The 20,145-nt window shown below is 41.6% G+C and overlaps 1 protein-coding gene across 1 annotated transcript in view; it reads left to right on the forward strand.

Annotated features, from left to right (window-relative positions):
* Positions 1-20,145, forward strand: part of CACNA1C (calcium voltage-gated channel subunit alpha1 C) — a gene marked incomplete at both ends in the record, with an annotated part of 522,454 nt that overhangs the window by 343,760 nt on the left and 158,549 nt on the right. Inside the window, one exon of the mRNA XM_083366796.1 lies at positions 18,371-18,474. Within this exon, the coding sequence (XP_083222922.1) occupies positions 18,371-18,474 (104 nt within the window). The remainder of the gene's footprint in view (positions 1-18,370; positions 18,475-20,145) is intronic.

Below are 20,145 nucleotides of genomic sequence, written 5' to 3' on the forward strand. Positions count from 1 at the left end.
CAGGTCCCCCAGGTTGAGGACCCTGTGTGTGGGTGATGATGGCAATGGTGATGGTAGTGATGCTGGTGGTGATGGTGATGATGGTGATGTTGCCCTACCGGTTTCGGCTGCTACCCGGTCTGGGTGTAGGCGGTCCAGCTTGGTGATGAGGCGCCGTCCCCATCGCAGTTCTGCTGGGCTCTTGCTGGTAGCCACGCATGGTGTTGTGTGTTGGGCTAGTAAAAATTTGGCCAGTCTGTGGTGCCAGTCCCCGCTGATGATGCGCCGGAGTGCGTCTTTGGTCGTCCTTACCATCCGTTCGGCCTGCCCGTTGGTAGATGGATGGAAAGGCGCAGAGGTGGCGTGCCTAATCCAGTTCGCCTTCAAGAACGCCTGGAAATCAGCAGCAGTAAACTGAGGCCCATTATCAGACACAATTACGTCGGGGAGGCCATGTGTGGCAAAGAGAGCTCTGAGCACCTGGATTGTCCTCCCCGAGGTCATGTTGGGGACAGGGACTACCTCTAACCACTTGGAGTGACTGTCCACCACTACTAAAAATAGTTGACCCTGGAATGGCCCCGCATAGTCAATGTGAATGCGGGACCATGGCATGTGTGTGGCCTCCCACCGGTGTACTGGTGCATGTGGCACTTCTGGCCTGGATCTCTGGCACGTATAACAGGCCTTGACCCGATCCTCAACCTCCTTGTCCAACCCGGGCCACCAGAGGTAGCTCCTAGCCAGTGCCTTCATCCTGACCACCCCCGGGTGCCCTTCGTGTAAGGAGTCCAATACCCTGGCGCGTAGTGCGGGTGGAATGATGACCCTGCTACCCCAAAGGAGGCACCCTTTGTGTGTGGAGATTTCATCGCGTCTAATGAAATAGGCCTGAAACTCTGGTCCCTGGGATTTGTCCTGCCACCCTGTGCAAACCCATGAGTGCACCCTGTCCATGATGTTGTCTGTGGCTGTGTGGCTGGCAATGTCCTTGGCAAGAACTGGGCACTCGGGTAGTTCCTGCAGGGCTAGGATCTCTGTGGCTGGTGCTGGGTCTGGGTCGTGTGTGTCTAGGGGGAGCCTACTTAGACCGTCTGCGTGGCCCATCTCCTTCCCTGGCTTGTGTACCAGCTTGCAATTGTATGCTGCAAGGAAGATGGACCACCGGAGCATCCTGGGGGACAGAATCTGGGGGGTTTGCCTGTCTGTGGTGAACAGGCCCAGGAGTGGTTTGTGGTCTGTGAAGACAGTGAACTCCCTGCCATATAAGTAATCGTGGAATTTCTTGATTCCTGCCACGATCGCCAGGGCTTCTTTGTCTTTTTGGGCGTAGTTTCTTTCTGCTCCAGACAGTGTCCTAGAATAGTATGCTATGGGGACTTGTGCCCCGTTGGGCTCAAGGTGGCTTAGGACAGCGCCCACACCATAAGGGGATGCATCGCAGGCGATACAAATGGGCTTGGACTCGATGAAATGGGTTACTGTGGACTTGTCCGACAGCAATGCCTTCAGGGCCTTGAAGCTCTGATCATGGGTGGCCGTCCAGACCCATGTTGCCTGTTTGTCTAGCAGCCTGTGGAGCGGTTCAGCGATGGCTGCCTTGTGTGGGAGGAATGTATGGTAGAAATTCAGCAGACCCAGGAATGCCTGAAGCTCTGCTTTGTTCTTGGGTGTGGGTGCTAGTTTGATGGCCCTCACCTTGGATTCTGTGGGGTGGATTCCCCTGGCGTCTACTCTGAACCCCACAAATTCTGTGGAAGGAACGCCTATGCTGCATTTTTCCTTTTTGAGTTTGAGGCCAGCTGTGCGCAGCCTTGCCAGCACTTCCCTAAGCCTCCCTGCCAGTTCCTCTGCTGATGCTCCTGCGATCAGGATGTCATCAAAATAGGGGCAGACTCCTGGAATGCCCTTGAGTGTCTTTTCCATAACCTCCTGGAAAATGCCGGGAGCAACGCTGACTCCAAACTGCAGCCTGTTCACCCGGAACGCCCCCCTATGGGTTACTATGGTTTGGATGTCAGCTGTTTCCCTAGTGACCGTGAGTTGCTGGTACGCCTGTGCAAGATTGAGCCTTGCAAAAATGGCGCCGCCTTGGAGGGAAGCGAGAACGTGGCTGACCGCGGGAACCGGGTAAGCGTGTGGGTTTAGGGCGCGGTTCACCGAGCACTTATAGTCGGCGCAGATCCTTATTTCCCCGTTGGATTTGAGGGGGGTCACGATGGGGGTTTCCCACTCCCCTCCATCTACAGGCTCTAAGATTCCCTGGGCCACCAACTTGTCTAGTTCGCGCTCGATTTTGTGTTTGAGCGCAAACGGGACTCGCCGCGGCCGGACCTTAACGGGGGAGACATTCAAGTTAAGCTTGAACGATATGGGGGCCCCGGTGTACTTGCCTAATGACCCGTCAAAGACGTCGGCGAACTCCCGGCAAACGGCCTCAACGGAGTCCCCCTGGATCCGATGGATCCCGGATACTGAGATTCCCAGGGCCTCAAACCAGTCCAGCCCGACCAGGCTGGCTCTGCGGCCCTCTACCACTACAACATCCAGGTGCCCTTCGTGACCCTTAAACCCCACTGAAATGGTGGCCTCCCCCTTCACCTTGACCGGCGAATTCTGAAAATCGGTCAGGGTTAATTTAGTAGGCCGTAATTTAATCCGTTGCTTGCTCCGGCTAATTATGTGGTTAAGGGTCTCGTCCGAAATAATCGAGACCGCTGATCCTGAGTCAAGCTCCATGCTGCAAGGGACACCTTGCAAACGGATTGTTAATCTAATTTTGGGTTTGAGCAGCCGGTGGCTACCCGTGTGGTTAATGGCCAGCCGGCTCTCGACATAGCCAATTTTTGTTTTGGTGGGGGCCCCAGTACCTTCGAACGGCGGTTCCTTCGGCTGCAGCTCGTGGATCTCCTCTCAGGGGCGGCGGCTACGGCAGACGGCGGCTATGTGGCCTGTTTTCTTGCAGGCCCGGCACGTGGCAGACCGGAACTTGCAGAGGCTGCGCATGTGGTTCCCACCACACCCTGCGCACCTCTGGGGAACGGCAGTGTTGCTGGGAGGCCTGGGCCTGTCTGGGCGTCTGGCTCGCTGGTCGGGGGTCAACTTCCGCTGGAGGAGGTCGATGCTCAGGTTGTCCTCCTCTGTGGCCCCTTGCCGGTGGACGCTGGTTGCCGGGCCGGGTTCCCTGGCAGGCTTGGACGGCCCCGCAGGCTGCTTCGTGGGCTAGGATGGCGTCCTCGGCTTCCTGGAGAGAGCCCTCCTCTCTTTCAAACAGGCGCTCCTGCAACCGCCTGTCGCGTAGGCCGCAAATCAGCCAGTCCCGTAGTCGCTCCTCCAAATTTGTGAACCTACGAGCGACGGCAGCTTCCCGTAGGGCGGCGAGGAAGTCGGCGCCGGTCTCGTCGGGGCACTGGTCCCTTTTCTCGAATTGTGACCGTGTGGCCACCTTGGAGCGCCGGGTCCTGAAATGTGCATTGAGCCTGGCCACGAGGTCTCGGTACACGACGGTGTTGATGGCCTCCTGGGGGAACAGGTTCGCGGCGACTTCCAGCAGCGCTGGTCCCCCAAGGCAGAGCAGGGCAGCCGCCTTTGCACCGTCCTCCGATATCTGATTGAACCGCATGTACAGTTCAACGTGAGCCAGGTAACGGGTCCAGGTTTCGGGGCGGCGGGTCTCGAATTCGCAGGGTTGTCCGGCTCTAGCCATGGCGGCAGTTGGTCGTGGATGTGGCTCTTGGCGTTGCCGGTTCGGCTGGCGGTTGTGGGGGGAAGAAGAAAAAATGCCTTTCCCTTCAGCTCGCGGAGCGTTTCCCCAGTGACTTCAGCTCTTGGTCGGCAGCAATCCCACCTTCATCGCCACTATTGTGTAGTGGGTCCGACGCAAGAGAGACGCCAGCTGGTGTGTGAGTTCAGCTCTTTATTGGAAGGGGAAGTGAACTGAGGAATGAGGGCTACCTGGCCTCCTTATATACCTGGCCAGGTAGCCCTCATTCCTCAGTTCACTTCCCCTTCCCTCAGGTAAGCTAACAGCCAATGGGGTTGGCCCTAGGTTTCCCGCCGAAACTGTCCAGGCCAACGCCCCCTGATGGCTGTTGCTATGCAGATTCCTGCATACATAACAGAGACAACCAACATAGAAATAAGGAGAATTTTCCTGAGAGTGAGAACAATCAGTGGAACGGCTTGTCTTCAGAAGTTGTGGGTTATATCACTGGATGTTTTTAAGAAGAGATTGGACAACCATTTGTCTGAAATAGTATAGGGTCTTCTGCTTGAGGTGGTTGGACTAGAAGACCTCCAAGGTCCCTTCCAATTCTGTTATTCTGTGTATGCATTTGGGAGGGTATCTGTTTTCCTCTACTATGTCTCTGGTCAGCTATAGTAATTCAATTTGATATAGAATAGAATTCTTTATTGGCCAAGTGCAGTTGGACACACAAGGAATTTGTTTCCGGTGCATAAGCTCTCGGTGTACATACAAGTAATAGTGATAATCATGATCATATGCAACATGAAAATGCATTCATCATAAATCGTGAAATACAACACTTCATCATAAATCATAAGATGCAACACTTAGTGATAGTCATAGAGTACTAGCTATGCAAACAACATAAATCATACTAGGGTATAAAAAACAATATATTGTAAGATACAAGCAGCAAAGTTATAGTCATAAGAAGATAAGGATAGGTGATAGGAAAGATGAGGAGTATCATAGTAATACAGCTTTACTAAATAGTTTGACAGTGTTGTAGGAATTAGTTGTTAAGCAGAGTGACGGCATGGGAAAATTTCAAGGTGAAAGAAAAAAAGTTTCTCTTCTTCTGTGAGATGCAGATATTAATAGATGTTAAAAAGAAGGATTTAGTAAGCCAATTGCATGAGAGATGTAGCTGCTAAAAACAAAATAAGGAATTATAATTCTCACAATGTAAAATCTTGGTTAAAGGGATGTAAATGACCTGCTGCTAACCCATTTAGAGCTTCACAGATTATTACTAATATCTTCTGCTGAGAAATGTGCCATTAGTATAGTTCATATAAACTGCACTGATGACACATACATTATGTTCCTAAGGAAAAATAGGAGAGTCATTTATGCTAAATTAAGTTTCTTCACAATCTTCAAAGACATCTCCATGTAAATTACTTTACATAATCCAGCATATGGACAATCCATCTTTTTTAGTCAAGGTCTCAGTTTTTAAGCAGGGAGAAAACATTGTTGAATTCCATTTCCATTTTTATTTGCTTTGGTAAATATCGCTAATTTCAGAGCTGAACTTGGTACAACCTCATTCAGGTCTCGTGCACATCATCTTATATCAGGCAAATTCTCAGAGCATCTCTATGTATACGAATAAAGATTTAGACTATAAACTTTTTATCCAATCCACATTTCCAGGTATCAGTAAAAATATCTCATAATATCCTTAAAATGAATAGGTGAAAATAAGGAGGCAGAGTAGCATTCTCCTATATTTTGATGATGCTCTCCAAGTATGCCCATAATTTTATGTGTTTATTATTTTCATCTACAGGTTGAATAATGTAGGAAGAAACTTGAATTTGAAAAAAAGGTAGCTAAATAGCAAAAAAAAAAAAACTAGAAATTTTTTTGCTTAAAAACAACATGGACACATTGTGGTCTCTACAAATCAAATTCAGCATGAGGCTTTCAATCTTAATGCTTTGTTCAACTCTGAATAAAGTACACATATGAATAAAATACATCTGTGACCAAAAAAAGTATCAGACCTTATAAATAAGAAGAGGAACTGCTAGTACTGTATCTGTGGTCCAATACTGGAAATGTAGACAGCCACAATAGAATTCAAGATGGGAATTTTGCATATCCAGATAAATTTTCATTTTTGTCTCTTGCCCCACAATGTATGCAGCGATCTATGTAAGACAATATAGCCCAGTGATGGCGAACCTTTTAGGGACCGAGTGCCCAAACTGCAACACAAAACCCACTTATGTATCATTGGGTGCCGGGTGGGCATGGCCCATTGGGTGGGTGTAGCCAATTGGGTGGGTGTGGCCCATTGGGTGGGTGTGGCTGCAATGGTAACGGCAGACTGGGTGGGACTAAAAAGTTCAATCAATTCCAACTTTGCGAGATTTTTTTTTCCCCGCGAGTAGTTGAACTTGATTGATTGATTGAACCTTTTTTTTTTGCACATGGTGGTGGAGGCCTAAAGTGAAAAGGTTTTATAAAGCCCAGCTGAAAGCCTAGGACTGGGGCAACGGCACGCGTGCCCACAGAGAGGGCTCTGCGTGCCACCTGTGCCATAGGTTCGCCACCACGGATATAGACTATACATTTATGAATGTTTACTAAGAAAAAAGAGAAAAAATGTGCTGCAAGTTTCTGAAACTTAAAGACATTCTCTTGCTAAGAACAAATGACAAACTGTTACTATAAGGTTGCCACGAAACCAACATGGACTTGTCAGTACAGTCACTAGGAGTCAAGCCAACTTAATCCAAGCTGTAACCAACAATAAATATACTATATCATGTTCACCCTATTCCCCCAAAGTGTTCTTGAATTAAGATTTACTGTTCAGGATTTTATCAGCAAGAATGCAAGAACAGTAAGATCAAATAATCTTGATGTTAGGACAGCAAAATCCTTTGGAAATTGTACATTCTGCTGTTCAAAACTGATAAAGTTCTATTTTGAGCCTCATAAAGAAATGCATATGCTGAAAATATGGATTTATTTCTTGTACAATGAAAGGAAGCTGGAATCTCCTGCCCAACATCTGCATCTGTGCGTTCTATTTTGAAGTAAATACATACAGGTGGTCCTTGATTTATGATCACAATTAGGACCAAAGCTTCTGTTGCTAAGAAATGCAGTTGTTAAATGAGTCATCACATGACCACACCCTATTTTGCCACCTTTTTGCCACAATTGTTAAGTGAATCATGTGGTTGTTAAGTAAATCTATCTTCTTCTGTTGACTTTCATTGTCGAAAGCCACCTGGGAGGGTTGCAAATGATTACATGACCCTAAGATGCTGCAACCATCATAATTACATGCCTGTTGCCAACCACCCAAATCATAATCATGTGGTTGCAGGGACATTGCAACAGTCATAAGTGGGAGGACCACAAACATTTGTTAAGCAACTGTTCAAAGTTATAACAACCTTGAAAAAAGTGGTCCTCACACTTCTAACTATCGCAGCATCTCCATGATCACATAATCAAAATTCATCTTTTTGGTAACTGGCATATACAGTATTTACAATGGTAAATGTTACTGCCATTTGCAGCCTTCCCAGTTGTGGGTGTACTGTACTAGCTCTACTGTACTGTAATGTGCTTAGGGAATTGCTAAATGGCCCAGCAGATTTTATGTTATATCTTAAAGTTTGAAAATATCATTACTAAATAGGATGGGAAATTGAAAACTTGTATTACTGCATCTTATTATTGTTATTGTCAATTATTCAAATTGGTTATGTAAATCACTGCACAATATACACATTTGTGCTATTACATAAATATGCATAGTAGTATTTCCAGTTTGGGGAAATAAAAACCTAGGACTGGAGGGATAAAGCAGCATTATAGAAAAGCCAGCAAATCTCTATCTCAATTATCAACCTTGTAGAAAGCAAATATTATTGCATTTTTAATCAATTGTATTTGGAGATGCAGAATCCTAAACAATCATTCCACGCTTGTAGCTGTACTTCATATTTTTGATAATGGATTCTTAAAAGTCTTAAGAAGATTAAAAGAGTTTTAAGTAACCAAGATTCATAAGCAGCATAGACACAAACATAGTAATTTGTAGAACAGGTAAGGAAGGAATAATCAAACTTTCTATATCAGTAACCTTTGAGTCTTATGGATAGCACTTTTCTGAAGAGATGATGCAGAGAAGGAACTAATCTTTTGTATTAAAAATTACTATACTTCCAGTCAAAATAACCTACTAGACAAATACCCTATAAACAAATTCATTTTGAAGATTCTTCTGAGTCTCCAGGTTACATGTATAAACATTAGATTAGGAAATTAACGCAATTCATAAGAAAATCTAATTCCAAGAAAACTAAGAACACAATTCAGTTGAAGCAACAATATGTATCTCTGAATATCACATTTTATAATACAACAAGGTTATATGTGAAGAACTATATATTATATTGGAAAAGCAAGGACATCAGCCTGGCAACCAAATGTAGATTAGTCCATTCTATTGTGTTCCCTGTAGCTACCTAGAATTGTGAAAGTTGGACCTAAAAGAAGCAAGACAGGAAGAAAATTGACTTGTTTGAGCTGTGGTGCTGGAGAAGGCTCCTGCATATTCCTTGGACAGCATAGGTGACTAACAAGCAAGTACTGGAGCACATAACACCAGACAGGTCACTAGAAGGCAAAATCACAAAACTGTGTCTCACTTACTTTGCCCATGTCATGTGGAGGAATTCACTGGAGAAATCAATTATGCTTGGAAAAGTTAGCAGTAAAAGGAAACCAGGCCACCAAAGAACATAGCAGCTGAACACTATCAAAGCTGACCCCAGCCACAGTATAGAAAAGCTCAAAGAAGTACCGTATTTTCCGGCGTATAAGACGACCCCCCAACTTTTGAGGTGATTTTCATGGCTTAAAAAGTCGTCTTATACGCCGGAAAATACGGTATTGCAAGATACAGAGAAACCTGACCCATAGAATCACCAAGATTCTTGGTGATTCTGTATATCATCATCATATATACTATATATCACTGCTAGTTTGGGCGTAATACAGATAGTCCCCTTTTTGGTAGACTCTCAATGATCCTTTTCTGGTTCTTTCCATCAAATCTGATGATGGACCTCCAGGGAGACCTGCTGCTGATGGATGACATGCGTTTAATCAGGGGTCTTCAAACTTGGTCCTTTTATGACTTGTAGACTTCAACTCCCAGAATTCCTCAGCCAGCAGCCTCCTGACTGCTCAGCTTTTAGTTCTTCAGCTCAGTGGGAAAACTTTCTATGCTTCTGGGCTTCCAAAGCAAAAGAACAATGTCTTGACTCTGCAGCTCCAGATGAAGAGGAAAACCGCTCTTCATATTCCCTATTTAGCTGTGGTTGCTCCTTTAAACTTGATGGCATCTCCACACTCAGTAGTGGGGTCATTTGAAAAGAAAACAAGGCACTACAGGTTATTAGTTATTATTTACAGGACAAATGACTCATCATGCTTAATGAGAAACAGATAATGACAAAATTGGATTAGTCATACACACAAACACTAATATTTCTAACACCATTTTCTTGAGCACAGATTCTCCTCAGGGCTGCATCCTAAGTCCTCTGTTGTTCACCCTGTTGACCCTTGACTCTTGTGCAAGGTTTGCCACCAACCATATTGTGAAGTATGCGGATGATACAACAGTAGTGGACCTTAAATTCAAGATGACAGGGTGCTTACCACAAGGAGATAGAGGTTTTAGTGAACTGGTGTATTAAAAACAGCCTAGTTTTAAACGTTGGAAAAACTAAAGAGATCATTGTCGATTTCAGAAAAGGTAGGCATAACCACACTCCTCTGTGTATTAATGGTTCTCCTGTGGAGATGGTTAGCAGCATCAAATTTCTGGGTGTACAGCTATTGAGTAGGCTGGCTTGATCCCTCAACAGCAAGACACTGGTGAAACAAGCACAGCCTGCATTTTCTGTGTCACATGAGAAAAGCACATCTTCCTTCCCCTGCCCTTACCACTTTCTACAGAGGGACAACCGAGAGCATCCTGTCATATTGCATTACAGTCTGCTTTGGAAGCATCACTGCTTCAGACAGGAAGGCAGTGCAGAGAGTGGTGAGGATGGCTGAAAAGATTATTGACAGTTCACTCCCATCTATCCAGGTCCAGGACATAGCATATAAGCTTTGCTTGAGCAGGGTCCACAGTATTGTCTGGGACACTACACATCCTCTTCACAACCTGTTTTCCTTGTTACCTTCTGGGAGGAGGCTCCGTGGTATCCGAAGCAGAACATCCAGATTCATTCACAGTTTTGCTCCATACAGTATCAACCTTGTGAACTCTCAAGCTTCCTCTTTTCGCTATGTATTCAAGATGGACAGTGATTAATATTTATATGTATTTATATCTAAGGGTGTAGGTATATACATATGGAATGTGTAATGTATGTGTACACTTTTGAGAGCAGGCAACAGAATTTCTTTTTTAATGTGTGCCAGTGTGCCACATTAAAAAAAATTACAAAGGTGTGTGTGTGTGTGTGTGTGTGTGTGTGTGTGTGTGTGTGTGTGTTGAAAATTCACTCCTATTGGAGATAAAAATGTTGATGTGAGTACCTGTTGCCCTCTGCTTGGCAAATTGCTAAATGTATCCTCTAAGACAGGGGTCAGCAACCTGAAACAGTGAAAGAGCCACTCGGAACCGGTTCCCTCACAAAAGGAAAAACTGGGAGCCACAAAAAATGTGTGCACATGCGCATACATGCGCGCATGCGCAGAACACGGTTTGACTGAAGAGTGGAGCCAAGGCGAGATATGCACCTACCCTGCATATTTGAATTGATTGGTTGAACTTTTTTAGTCCCACTTTTTTTTTTTGGACTGCACATGGCAGAGGACTGGGAGCCGCAGGAGACGGCTGAAAGAGCCGCATGCGGCTCTGGAGCCGCGGGTTGCAGACCTGTGCTCTAAGATGACAGTGAAACTGTGCTTTTCATAGATATTTTCAGATCTGATAGCTATGGAGCTGAATACCTCTGGTGTAATGCTTTGTTTAGAATTTCTGCCCATCAGGAACCATTGTTAATCCATGGATCAGCTGAACATTCTTTGGATAATTCTCTGCAATTTTACTAGGGTTTTTCCTCTCTTGCCTTGTTTCACTTTGAAAAATAGTTGTAGTGACTGAAAATATAGCTCCTCTCTAATTCTCCTGTAGCTATTGCTGGCAGCTGGCAGGGTGCCAAATTATCTTGCTGACAAGCTGACTTTTTGCTTTTAATTTGTTGTCCTTAAAGAAGAATGTCAAACCATCTCTATATAAGTTAATCTATCTAGATAAATTGCCTTTGCATAAGGTGATTCTTTGACTATTATTATTGTATCTATATATCATCCCTATTGCCGGTTATTATTTTTTAAAAAATACATGCCCATTTCTTTCCATATGAATTCAAGCAGTGGATGTCATTGGTTTGAAATATGTAAAGTAGCATCTTCCCCTTTAATGGATAGCATTTAATTGCACAGAGTTGCTCATTGTTCTTGTAATGACTATTATCCTGCCAATGACTGTTATCCTGCAAAGGTTAAACTACCATATAATGAAAGAACCAAGCAAAGGCCTAAACAATTAAAGCAGGTCTTGCAAAAAAAAGGGGGGGTAGTTTTCATTTTTGGTGTTATCTACTTTATAAGGAAAATCTCATTCATTTTTTTTCATAGCATGATCTGTAACTCATTTCTGCCTTGGGTAACTGTAACTGCAAAAGAGGCTCTTTTTAGCTTGATATTTACAGTCACCCTAATTCCACGCATATTTATTTATTAATTTGGATCTTTGAATCACACAGTTGACTCCTGGTAACTGCCTGGACTAGTCACTACAGTTTTCTTGACAGGATTTAATAAGTGATTTGCCATTGCCTCTTTACTAGGGCTGAGAGAGGATGACTGGCCCAAAGTCACTCATCTGCTTTCTGCCTAAGAACTCCAATTCTACCAATTTCTATCTTGGTGCCTTAACAACTAGACTAAACTGGCTCTCAAGCATATTTATCTTGAAAGCTATAACTCAGAAATTCTCTCTATTTCTATCTTGAAATATCCCAGTCTGATCACTACAGCTTATATCTATATAAATATGTTTCAATCTGGAAATATAAGGATATTGATATTAATTGGACCTAGAATATGTTATATCACTAGGGCAGGGGTATCAAACTTGCAATGTCATGTGACATGTCGCAACTTTTTTCCATTGCCGGCAGTGGGGTGGGCGTGGTTTCAGCATGATGCATCCGGCCCACGGGCCAGCAGTTTGACACCCCTGCACTAGGGTCTTAAGATGGAGCACAGTACTTGTGCTGCAATAACAGTGGAAATAGCCATCCTTAATGTATTTGGCAGACAAACTCATGTGATGAGCTTAAATTTTCTTTAGATTAATTATTGCCCCTGGACTCTAGGAAACAGAGTTCCTTTATTAATGGAATTTAAATCTTTTTGGGGAAAAATAATTTCTGTAAACTAGAACAAAGGAAGATTTGCCAAAATGGCTGCATTTTTGTAGATTTAATGAGGTGTCATACAATCTCCTCCCTCTGTTATAGCCAAAACACCCTTTAAAGAAACAAACTAATGGTTTTTAACACTTCATGCTACTCTTGGATAGATTGAAAAGACAACATATTTCAATCTACAAATAGCTATATGAAATGTAGATAAATTTCAGTCACAAAGAAAGTCCACAATCTAATTTGATTACCAGTGGCAAGATCAACAGCAGGGTGTTGTTCTTGTTTTTCACAAGATACAATTATAGATTGTAGCAGAAAATATCCACCCATTATTTGAATGAGTGATTTTTTTTATTAAAGCCAAAGGTCACCAACTTAACATAGCCTCCAAGAACAAAATGTCCAGATAACAATGCAATACATAATAACAAGTGTCATAAGAACAGTGAGATTATATATTAAAACTGGTAAAAGAGATGAATGGCCACTTGCTGGCATCCCTCATTATATGTTGCAATACTTGACATGCTGCCATGCAAAAATTTATTGTATTTTAGGTTCTAACAGGCAATCTTTCTGTAAGAAATGGGTGAAAAGTATTTTTTTGAATGGAGCTAGCAAAGTATATTTGTGATGCTTAAACAGTGTAATTTTTTTTCTTTAGTCTGCTTCTGCTTTTGGAACTGCTTTCTCTTGTGATTAAAATATTATAAAATATAAGAAAGTAGAATATTAAGAAGACCTGCCATATCTGAATCGCTTTTGCAGTTGCATGTACATCCAGTGAATGCAAATTGGATTATCTCTGTATAATAAATCTGATGCACTTTTGTAAATTTTATCAAGAAGCAGCTGGCCCAATCCTGGGCATATTTGAGAATGCAATCATTAGACATACATGGGGTGTTCCAGAATTCTTCTGAAAGAAGACATGTTTCTTACTCAGCTCCTGGAGGTGTATTTGTGTGCTTACAGTTTACTGTCTGCTTCAACAGCAGATCAATATTGCAAAATGTGCAGCAGCTTTTAGTGAGTATGATAGCATGATTGGGCTATTGCAAGAGATCCTTAGCGGAGCAAAAAACTTTCCTTTTGATGATGCTAAAACCCAACAAAATACAACAAATGAAGACAGCATCATAGAAAGGGGAAATGTCACAGAGTCCTTCATGCTCTATTGCTCGCTTCCATTTGCATTTCCAATGTTCTGCCTCTCACTCTCTGACTCACTGTTTTCCTTTGAAAGGCATAAGCAAGCCACTAAAGGCTTGTTTGCTAGATATTCCTCTTTTTACAAGTGAAAGTCTGGTGGCAAATCTGAGTAGTGTTTTTTAGTCCAATTGGGCAATCGAGGCCTTGTCTTTTCACACGTACAGTGCTTACATATATTGGAAGTGATTAGAAGAGGCCCTGGCCTCAGAATTATTTTCTGATATGTCATAGTTTTTTGAAATTGTCTATCATGGTCTTTCTGACCAATCTCCTCCTACACAAAAAAAGTCCCCACAAGAGTTTGTGGCGCTTGATTATACTTCTGCTATTTCATCACTGAAAAAGAAAATGGTGGGTTTGTCCCATCTTAAAAGCAATGGGATCTCAACAAGTTCAATTCTTTCCATGAAATTTCAGGGAGATTATATGGTTTGTGGTTAACCAAGCTTGTGATATCCCCACAAACAATCAGGAGTTTCTACTTAGACCTTAACCTACGATTGGTTTTCTTCAAATGATTTGGTAGCAACACAAACTGCCTGATCACTCTGCAGAGGTATCTAATAGGCACCCTAGTTTCCCAGAAATGCTGAGTCAATCTTGAGAAACTGAAGAGAGAGTGGAAGCTTAATCTGTAAATCACTAGAGTTCACACCTAGAGCTCCAGAGTTATGGAGAATTCCTTGTGGAGATTCTTAGTAGGTCTGTTTTGTTTTTATGCCTTCAATCAGTATTGACTCCTGATGATCGCCTGGATTAGTCTCTGCAGCTTTTTTGAAGAGATTTCTAAAGTGGTTTGCCATTGCCTCCTTCCTAGGGCTGAGTGGGAGTGACTGGCCCAATGTCATCCAGCAGACTTCATGCCTAAGACAAGACTAGTACTCATAGTCTCCCAATTTTTAGTCTGATCCCTTAACCACTACATCAATCTGGCTCTCCTTTTAGTATGTATAGAAGTATATATGTGAAGCAAAGAAGACCATTTGAAAACTATCTGGAATCAACCTGTTCTTATGGATAATTATTTTTACAGAACAGCAAAAGTGATTTCCTGTTTTTTCTGCTACTATGGCAGTCACTCTGATCCATTTTTAATATTCTGATAACTCTACAAACATGCTGGGCAAAAAAGTAGCTTTACTGACAGAGGAAAATATTTTTGTTGCTTTTCATAGTCTCCTAATAGACAACTTGGTTTCCTGGCCATTCATTAAGGTCAGCAGGAAATGCCTTTTTCTCCTTCTCTGATGTCTTCTTATGAAATTGTTGTAAATATGGGCAAAGACCTTGGTTGCAGCACCCAGAATGTGAGATATTTCTGCTGCAGGTTATCCATCTATCTCTTTCCCCATCCCCACATCACCCCCCGGACATTCCAAAATTGACTTTAACAAGTGGTTGTATTGTGATATTTTTTGCTGTATTCCTTTTTTTAAAAAAAGTGTTTAAGTGGATTTTTCCTGTGCTTTTAAAAAGAAACAACAGTGGATGATATGAATCTCAAGTACAAAAGCCAGATCAAACTCTCACATGTAATAGTAATAGTTTACTGTAGTACAAACAAGAATGCAAACTGTGCAAGTGAAAGTAATGAAATCCATCCCAGACTTAAAATTTGCTTCAACCAATTCCATTAAAGATAGTCCAGTGAGACTGGCATTGTCAATAAGCAAAATCCACAACTATGTATCTCATCTTATGATTCTATTGTTTGGTAAATAATGTAACATTCATAATGATGTCCTGGGCAGTTTTAAAAACACTGGATTTATGGATATATTCGTGGAAGGCACAAAATACATGTGTTCTGTGACTGAAGGCAGAAAACAAGTTTAGAAGGAAATGATTTATAGGTGCTCTGTACACTAACCCTTGAAGGCATTACTATACTACTTTTGGTTCATCACACTCTAGTGGTTTTCTATAATATTAAAAAGTATTTGTTCACAAGTAGTGCCTGTGAGGCCTGGAAATGGCAGAATGGGAAATCTTCCTCTGCTTTTGAAACTTCCAGCTTATGTTAACAAGAATGGAAAGTATATTGATATTGTTTTCTCTGGACTTTTTCGGCTTAGCGCATATTGGCAATCATATTTTTTCTCTAAAGACAGAAATAAAGGGTAGAGGGTTTGAATCTGCACCAGATTCAGAGTTGGCTTATGTGATGGGTAGATATCACATAGCTACTTTGGTTGTAAAGCGATCATTTGCTTATTCCTGCTCTATCCCAGGAGTGACTTGCTTGCACCTGAGAACTTTGTGCTCACCCACAATGGTACAACGTATTTCTGATAGTGCTTTTCTTTCCTATAAAAGACTTGCAAGATTCTGTTCTTTGTATCTCATTTCACTACTACATTATAGTTTTCCTGTTGAGTTGATATTCCATTCTGATCTATCTGATGGGGGGGTAATATTGCATGAGAATTTGTTAATGACCTTAGGACCATGTTTAATGCAACATTAGCAGAGGAAAAGTTGTTTTATGTATCTGTTACCCAGCAGGTCACCCTAGTTCAGGGGTAGGCAACCTCGGCTCCTTTATGACTCATGGATTTCAACTCCCAGAATTCCTGAGTCAGTGTAGCTGACTCAGGAATTCTGGGAGTTGAAGTCCATGAGTCATAAAAGAGCCGAGGTTGCCTACCCCTGCCCTAGTTAAAGATCCTTAAAGATTCATGGGGCCTATATGTTTAAAAAAGGAAAAGGAACGCCGGTGTCTTTAGTTTAATCCAGTAGATTATCTATCAGATCAGATCCTCTATAATATCAGAGATATCCACAGGATATGATTAAAAAAAACAAGATGGTGGCTGTGACATTTCACTACTACATTATAGTTTTTCTGTTGAGTTGATATTCCATTCTGATCTATCTGATGGGGGGGGGTAATATTGCATGAGAATTTGTTAATGACCTTAGGGCCATGTTTAATGCAACATTAGCAGAGGAAAAGTTGTTTTATGTATCTGTTACCCAGCAGGTCACCCTAGTTCAGGGGTAGGCAACCTCGGCTCCTTTATGACTCATGGACTTCAACTCCCAGAATTCCTGAGTCAGTGTAGCTGACTCAGGAATTCTGGGAGTTGAAGTCCATGAGTCATAAAAGAGCCGAGGTTGCCTACCCCTGCCCTAGTTAAAGATCCTTAAAGATTCATGGGGCCTATATGTTTAAAAAAGGAAAAGGAACGCCGGTGTCTTTAGTTTAATCCAGTAGCTTATCTATCAGATCAGATCCTCTATAATATCAGAGATATCCACAGGATATGATTAAAAAAACAAGATGGTGGCTGTGACAGTGCAGTTGAAGTCAAGATGTGGTTGTGATAGGTAGACCCACATATAAAACAGGGAATTTTGATTGCACTTCCACAACTACCATCTTTTTATCATACCCTGCAGATTCTCTGCATTCACTTATTCAGTTGCAAGTACTATGATTTTACCAGTCCTTTGCTTTCATTTATGAAAGGAACTGCCGATGATATACATGTTTCCACAGAATTTCAGAATTCATTGTTCATAATAGTTTTAGATGCTACCCCTCAGAGTCTCTTTAAATCCACAGTTACTGGAAATTGAAGAAACAAGTCGATTCAGTTGCCATATTGATTTTATGTTTTTGTTGAACAAAGACAGGATTATACATTTGTACCCCAAAAAGAAATGTCAAATTTTACTTTTCTTTTAACAACCAAGAGGTGTTGGAACTGGGGAAAGACATGTTTTATTGGATGTGTGTGGCCTGAAGCCGTTACTATTTGTAATTTCCTCGAAATGCTGGACCTGATGTGAAATATGATTAAAAGATCAATGCTTTATATTGTATTAAGCTAGTAAATGATAAAGGAATTATTGGATAATATTAATAAATGTTTTGGATTGGCCCCTTTCAAGCCAAAAGGATTTTTTTTTTAAAAAAAAGGAAACCTGACAAAAAGCTCTCCCATGAACCACAATTAAATTTAGCACTAAGAAACTGTTATTATATATAACTGTACATTATTCATCAGTTGTCTATTTTTTATAAACTGCCAGAAATGTTATTGGTAAGAGGCAACTCTTTTTCCTTATTTAAATAAAGATATGTAAATAAGAATGCTTTCACTTCTATAATGTGATTGAACTCTCATGCACACTTTCTGATTTCCCATAATGTTTTGAGCCACTAGATCAGGGGTCTTCAAACTTGGCCCTTTTATGTCTTGTGGACTTCAACTCCCAGAATTCCTCAGCCAGCAAAGCTGGCTGAGGAATTCTGAGAGTTGAAGTCCACAAGTCATAAAAGGGCCAAGTTTGAAGACCCCTGCACTAGATCTTCAAAACAGCTAAAAATAAATAACTGTAACATTTCCAACTCTCCGGGTCAGATACAGTAGACAGGCCTGATATGTAAACACTCTGTCTTCTCTCCCTAACCATTTCTGCTCTCTGTCTTCTAACTATCCTCCATCTTTCCAGATGCAGGACGCTATGGGCTATGAGTTACCCTGGGTGTACTTTGTCAGTCTGGTCATCTTTGGATCCTTTTTCGTTCTTAATCTGGTTCTTGGTGTGTTGAGCGGGTAAGCTGTTAGATTTGGTGTTTTCTTCTCCTCATGCTGCAGGGCAAGACTCCAGGATCAGGATCCTTCCATGTCACCAAGCTTCTTAGCTTGTCAGAAACCCAAGCAAAGAGTCTGTTTAATGAAAATTCGCATATCATTAATATGCCTAAAGGCAGTCACGTTACAGTAGGACTATATAATAATACCTCCATCAGGAGTGGAGAACTTAACAAAATTTGTGCATTCCTAGACAGATGACTATCTCTCTTTGTCTTTAGAATTGACTCACTAAACATTCAGGTCCAGTGCTGGTGGCTGAGGTTCCCTTCAACTGGAGACTTGCAATGCACAGGAATTAACTTTTCTCACTAATTATCATTCCACTCTTCCAGGTCAATGATGCCATAGGAAGTGAGTGGCCCTGGATCTATTTTGTTACACTAATCATCATAGGCTCATTTTTTGTACTTAACTTGGTTCTCGGTGTACTTAGCGGGTAAGCAATACAAGGAAAAATGGTTTTCAATTGTTTTTGCTGTTATTTTCCTAGCTTCTAAACTGATATTTCTATTCTTTGGCGGGGGGGGGGTGTTGTGGATATAAGTGTTGATTCAGCATCTACATTTCTTTTGGTAACATCAATGATCTTTGGCCAAACCCTAACTACTGGCACAGTAGTTACAATGCAGTATTGCAGGCTGACTCTGCCCACTGCCAGAAGTTCAATCCTGACAAACTCAAGGATTGACTTAGCCTTCCATCCTTCCAAGGTCAGTAAAATGAGAGCCCAGATTGTTGGGGGCAATATACTGACTCTATAAACTACTTAGAGAGAACAAGTATATAAGTCTAAGTGCTTTTGCTATTGCTGTAAAGTCATAGTAGTAGTAGTAGACACACACATTGAATTCATCCATTTTGTAGCATAATATAACTAGAGAATTGGGCAGTTTAGTGTTCTCAAAAACCAACAATATTAGAACTATTAATTGAAATTTGCTTGACATAAACTGCTATCGTAGAAGAAAAAACTAGTATCATAATTAGTATGCTTGCAGCATTAGAATATTGAATATGGCTTATGTGAATTCAACTGAAAAGCAGAGGTTGATTTCTCTGATACCTTAGAGCAGGGGTCTTCAAACTTAGCCCTTTTATGACTTGTGGACTTCAACTCCCAGAATTCCTCAGCCAGACATGGTGGCTGAGGAATTCTGGGAATTGAAGTCCACAAGTCATAAAAGGGCCAAGTTTGAAGAACCCTGCCTTAGAGAAACTGACAGCCTTACACCATGCATCAGAACATTTATGGTCCATACATACTGATCATTCAAATAAAATTACATTGTATTTTCTAGAGTACAAAGGTTTTTTAACATTGCCTTTGTGCAAATTAACAAAGTGGTTATAGGGATTTACAGTAAAACTTCAGCCATACAGAGATACAAGTCTATTTAAGAATGTTACATGCATACATGAATTTCATTAAAACAATCAGCAGTAGATAAGGAATGGAAAATATAAAAAGTTACCATTTAGTGAAAAATTCTCCTTTCTCAGTTCAGCATTTTCCTGATGAAACTTGACTTAACTATGGAAGACAAATATTCACTATACCGGTATTATTGAATCTGCTATGAGATAATAGGTGTCAACGTTCATGACAGTGGTACTAGTCACTAGAGAGATGTTAAATGTGTTCAAATTGAGGCTAGACCATCATTTTTGCATTGATTTAGATTCGTACATTGTGAAGGAATTTGGGCTCAATGTTGCAAGTTAAAATGATACTTCTGTGTATTGCATGTTTATATTTTACCAGTTGGGATATATTAGTCGATTTACAATTTGCTTTCTTAGTGTGACAGCCAAAAACTAGAAATATTTGAAAATCATTGTAAAATAAATTTGGCCTATAAAGGTGCTAAATTAGGATTTGGTATAACAGTAATTTGTTGGAATACCTGAACACATAGATGCTAAGAGAAGAATTTGGTGTCGTGGTTTAAAATTGGTTTTTGAAAGCTGCCTTATTAATTTAGCTAAACCTGGCATCCTATGTCATTCCTGGTTTGTTTTTGTGTTTTTTGTGCACTCCTTACTAGCACTGATGATATTACCTAGTTAGTGTAATGAAATGTCTGCAAGAAAATAAGCAAGCTCAGAG

This window comes from Vipera ursinii (genome assembly GCF_947247035.1).
Source record: "Vipera ursinii genome assembly, chromosome: 6".
Lineage (NCBI taxonomy): Eukaryota > Metazoa > Chordata > Lepidosauria > Squamata > Viperidae > Vipera > Vipera ursinii.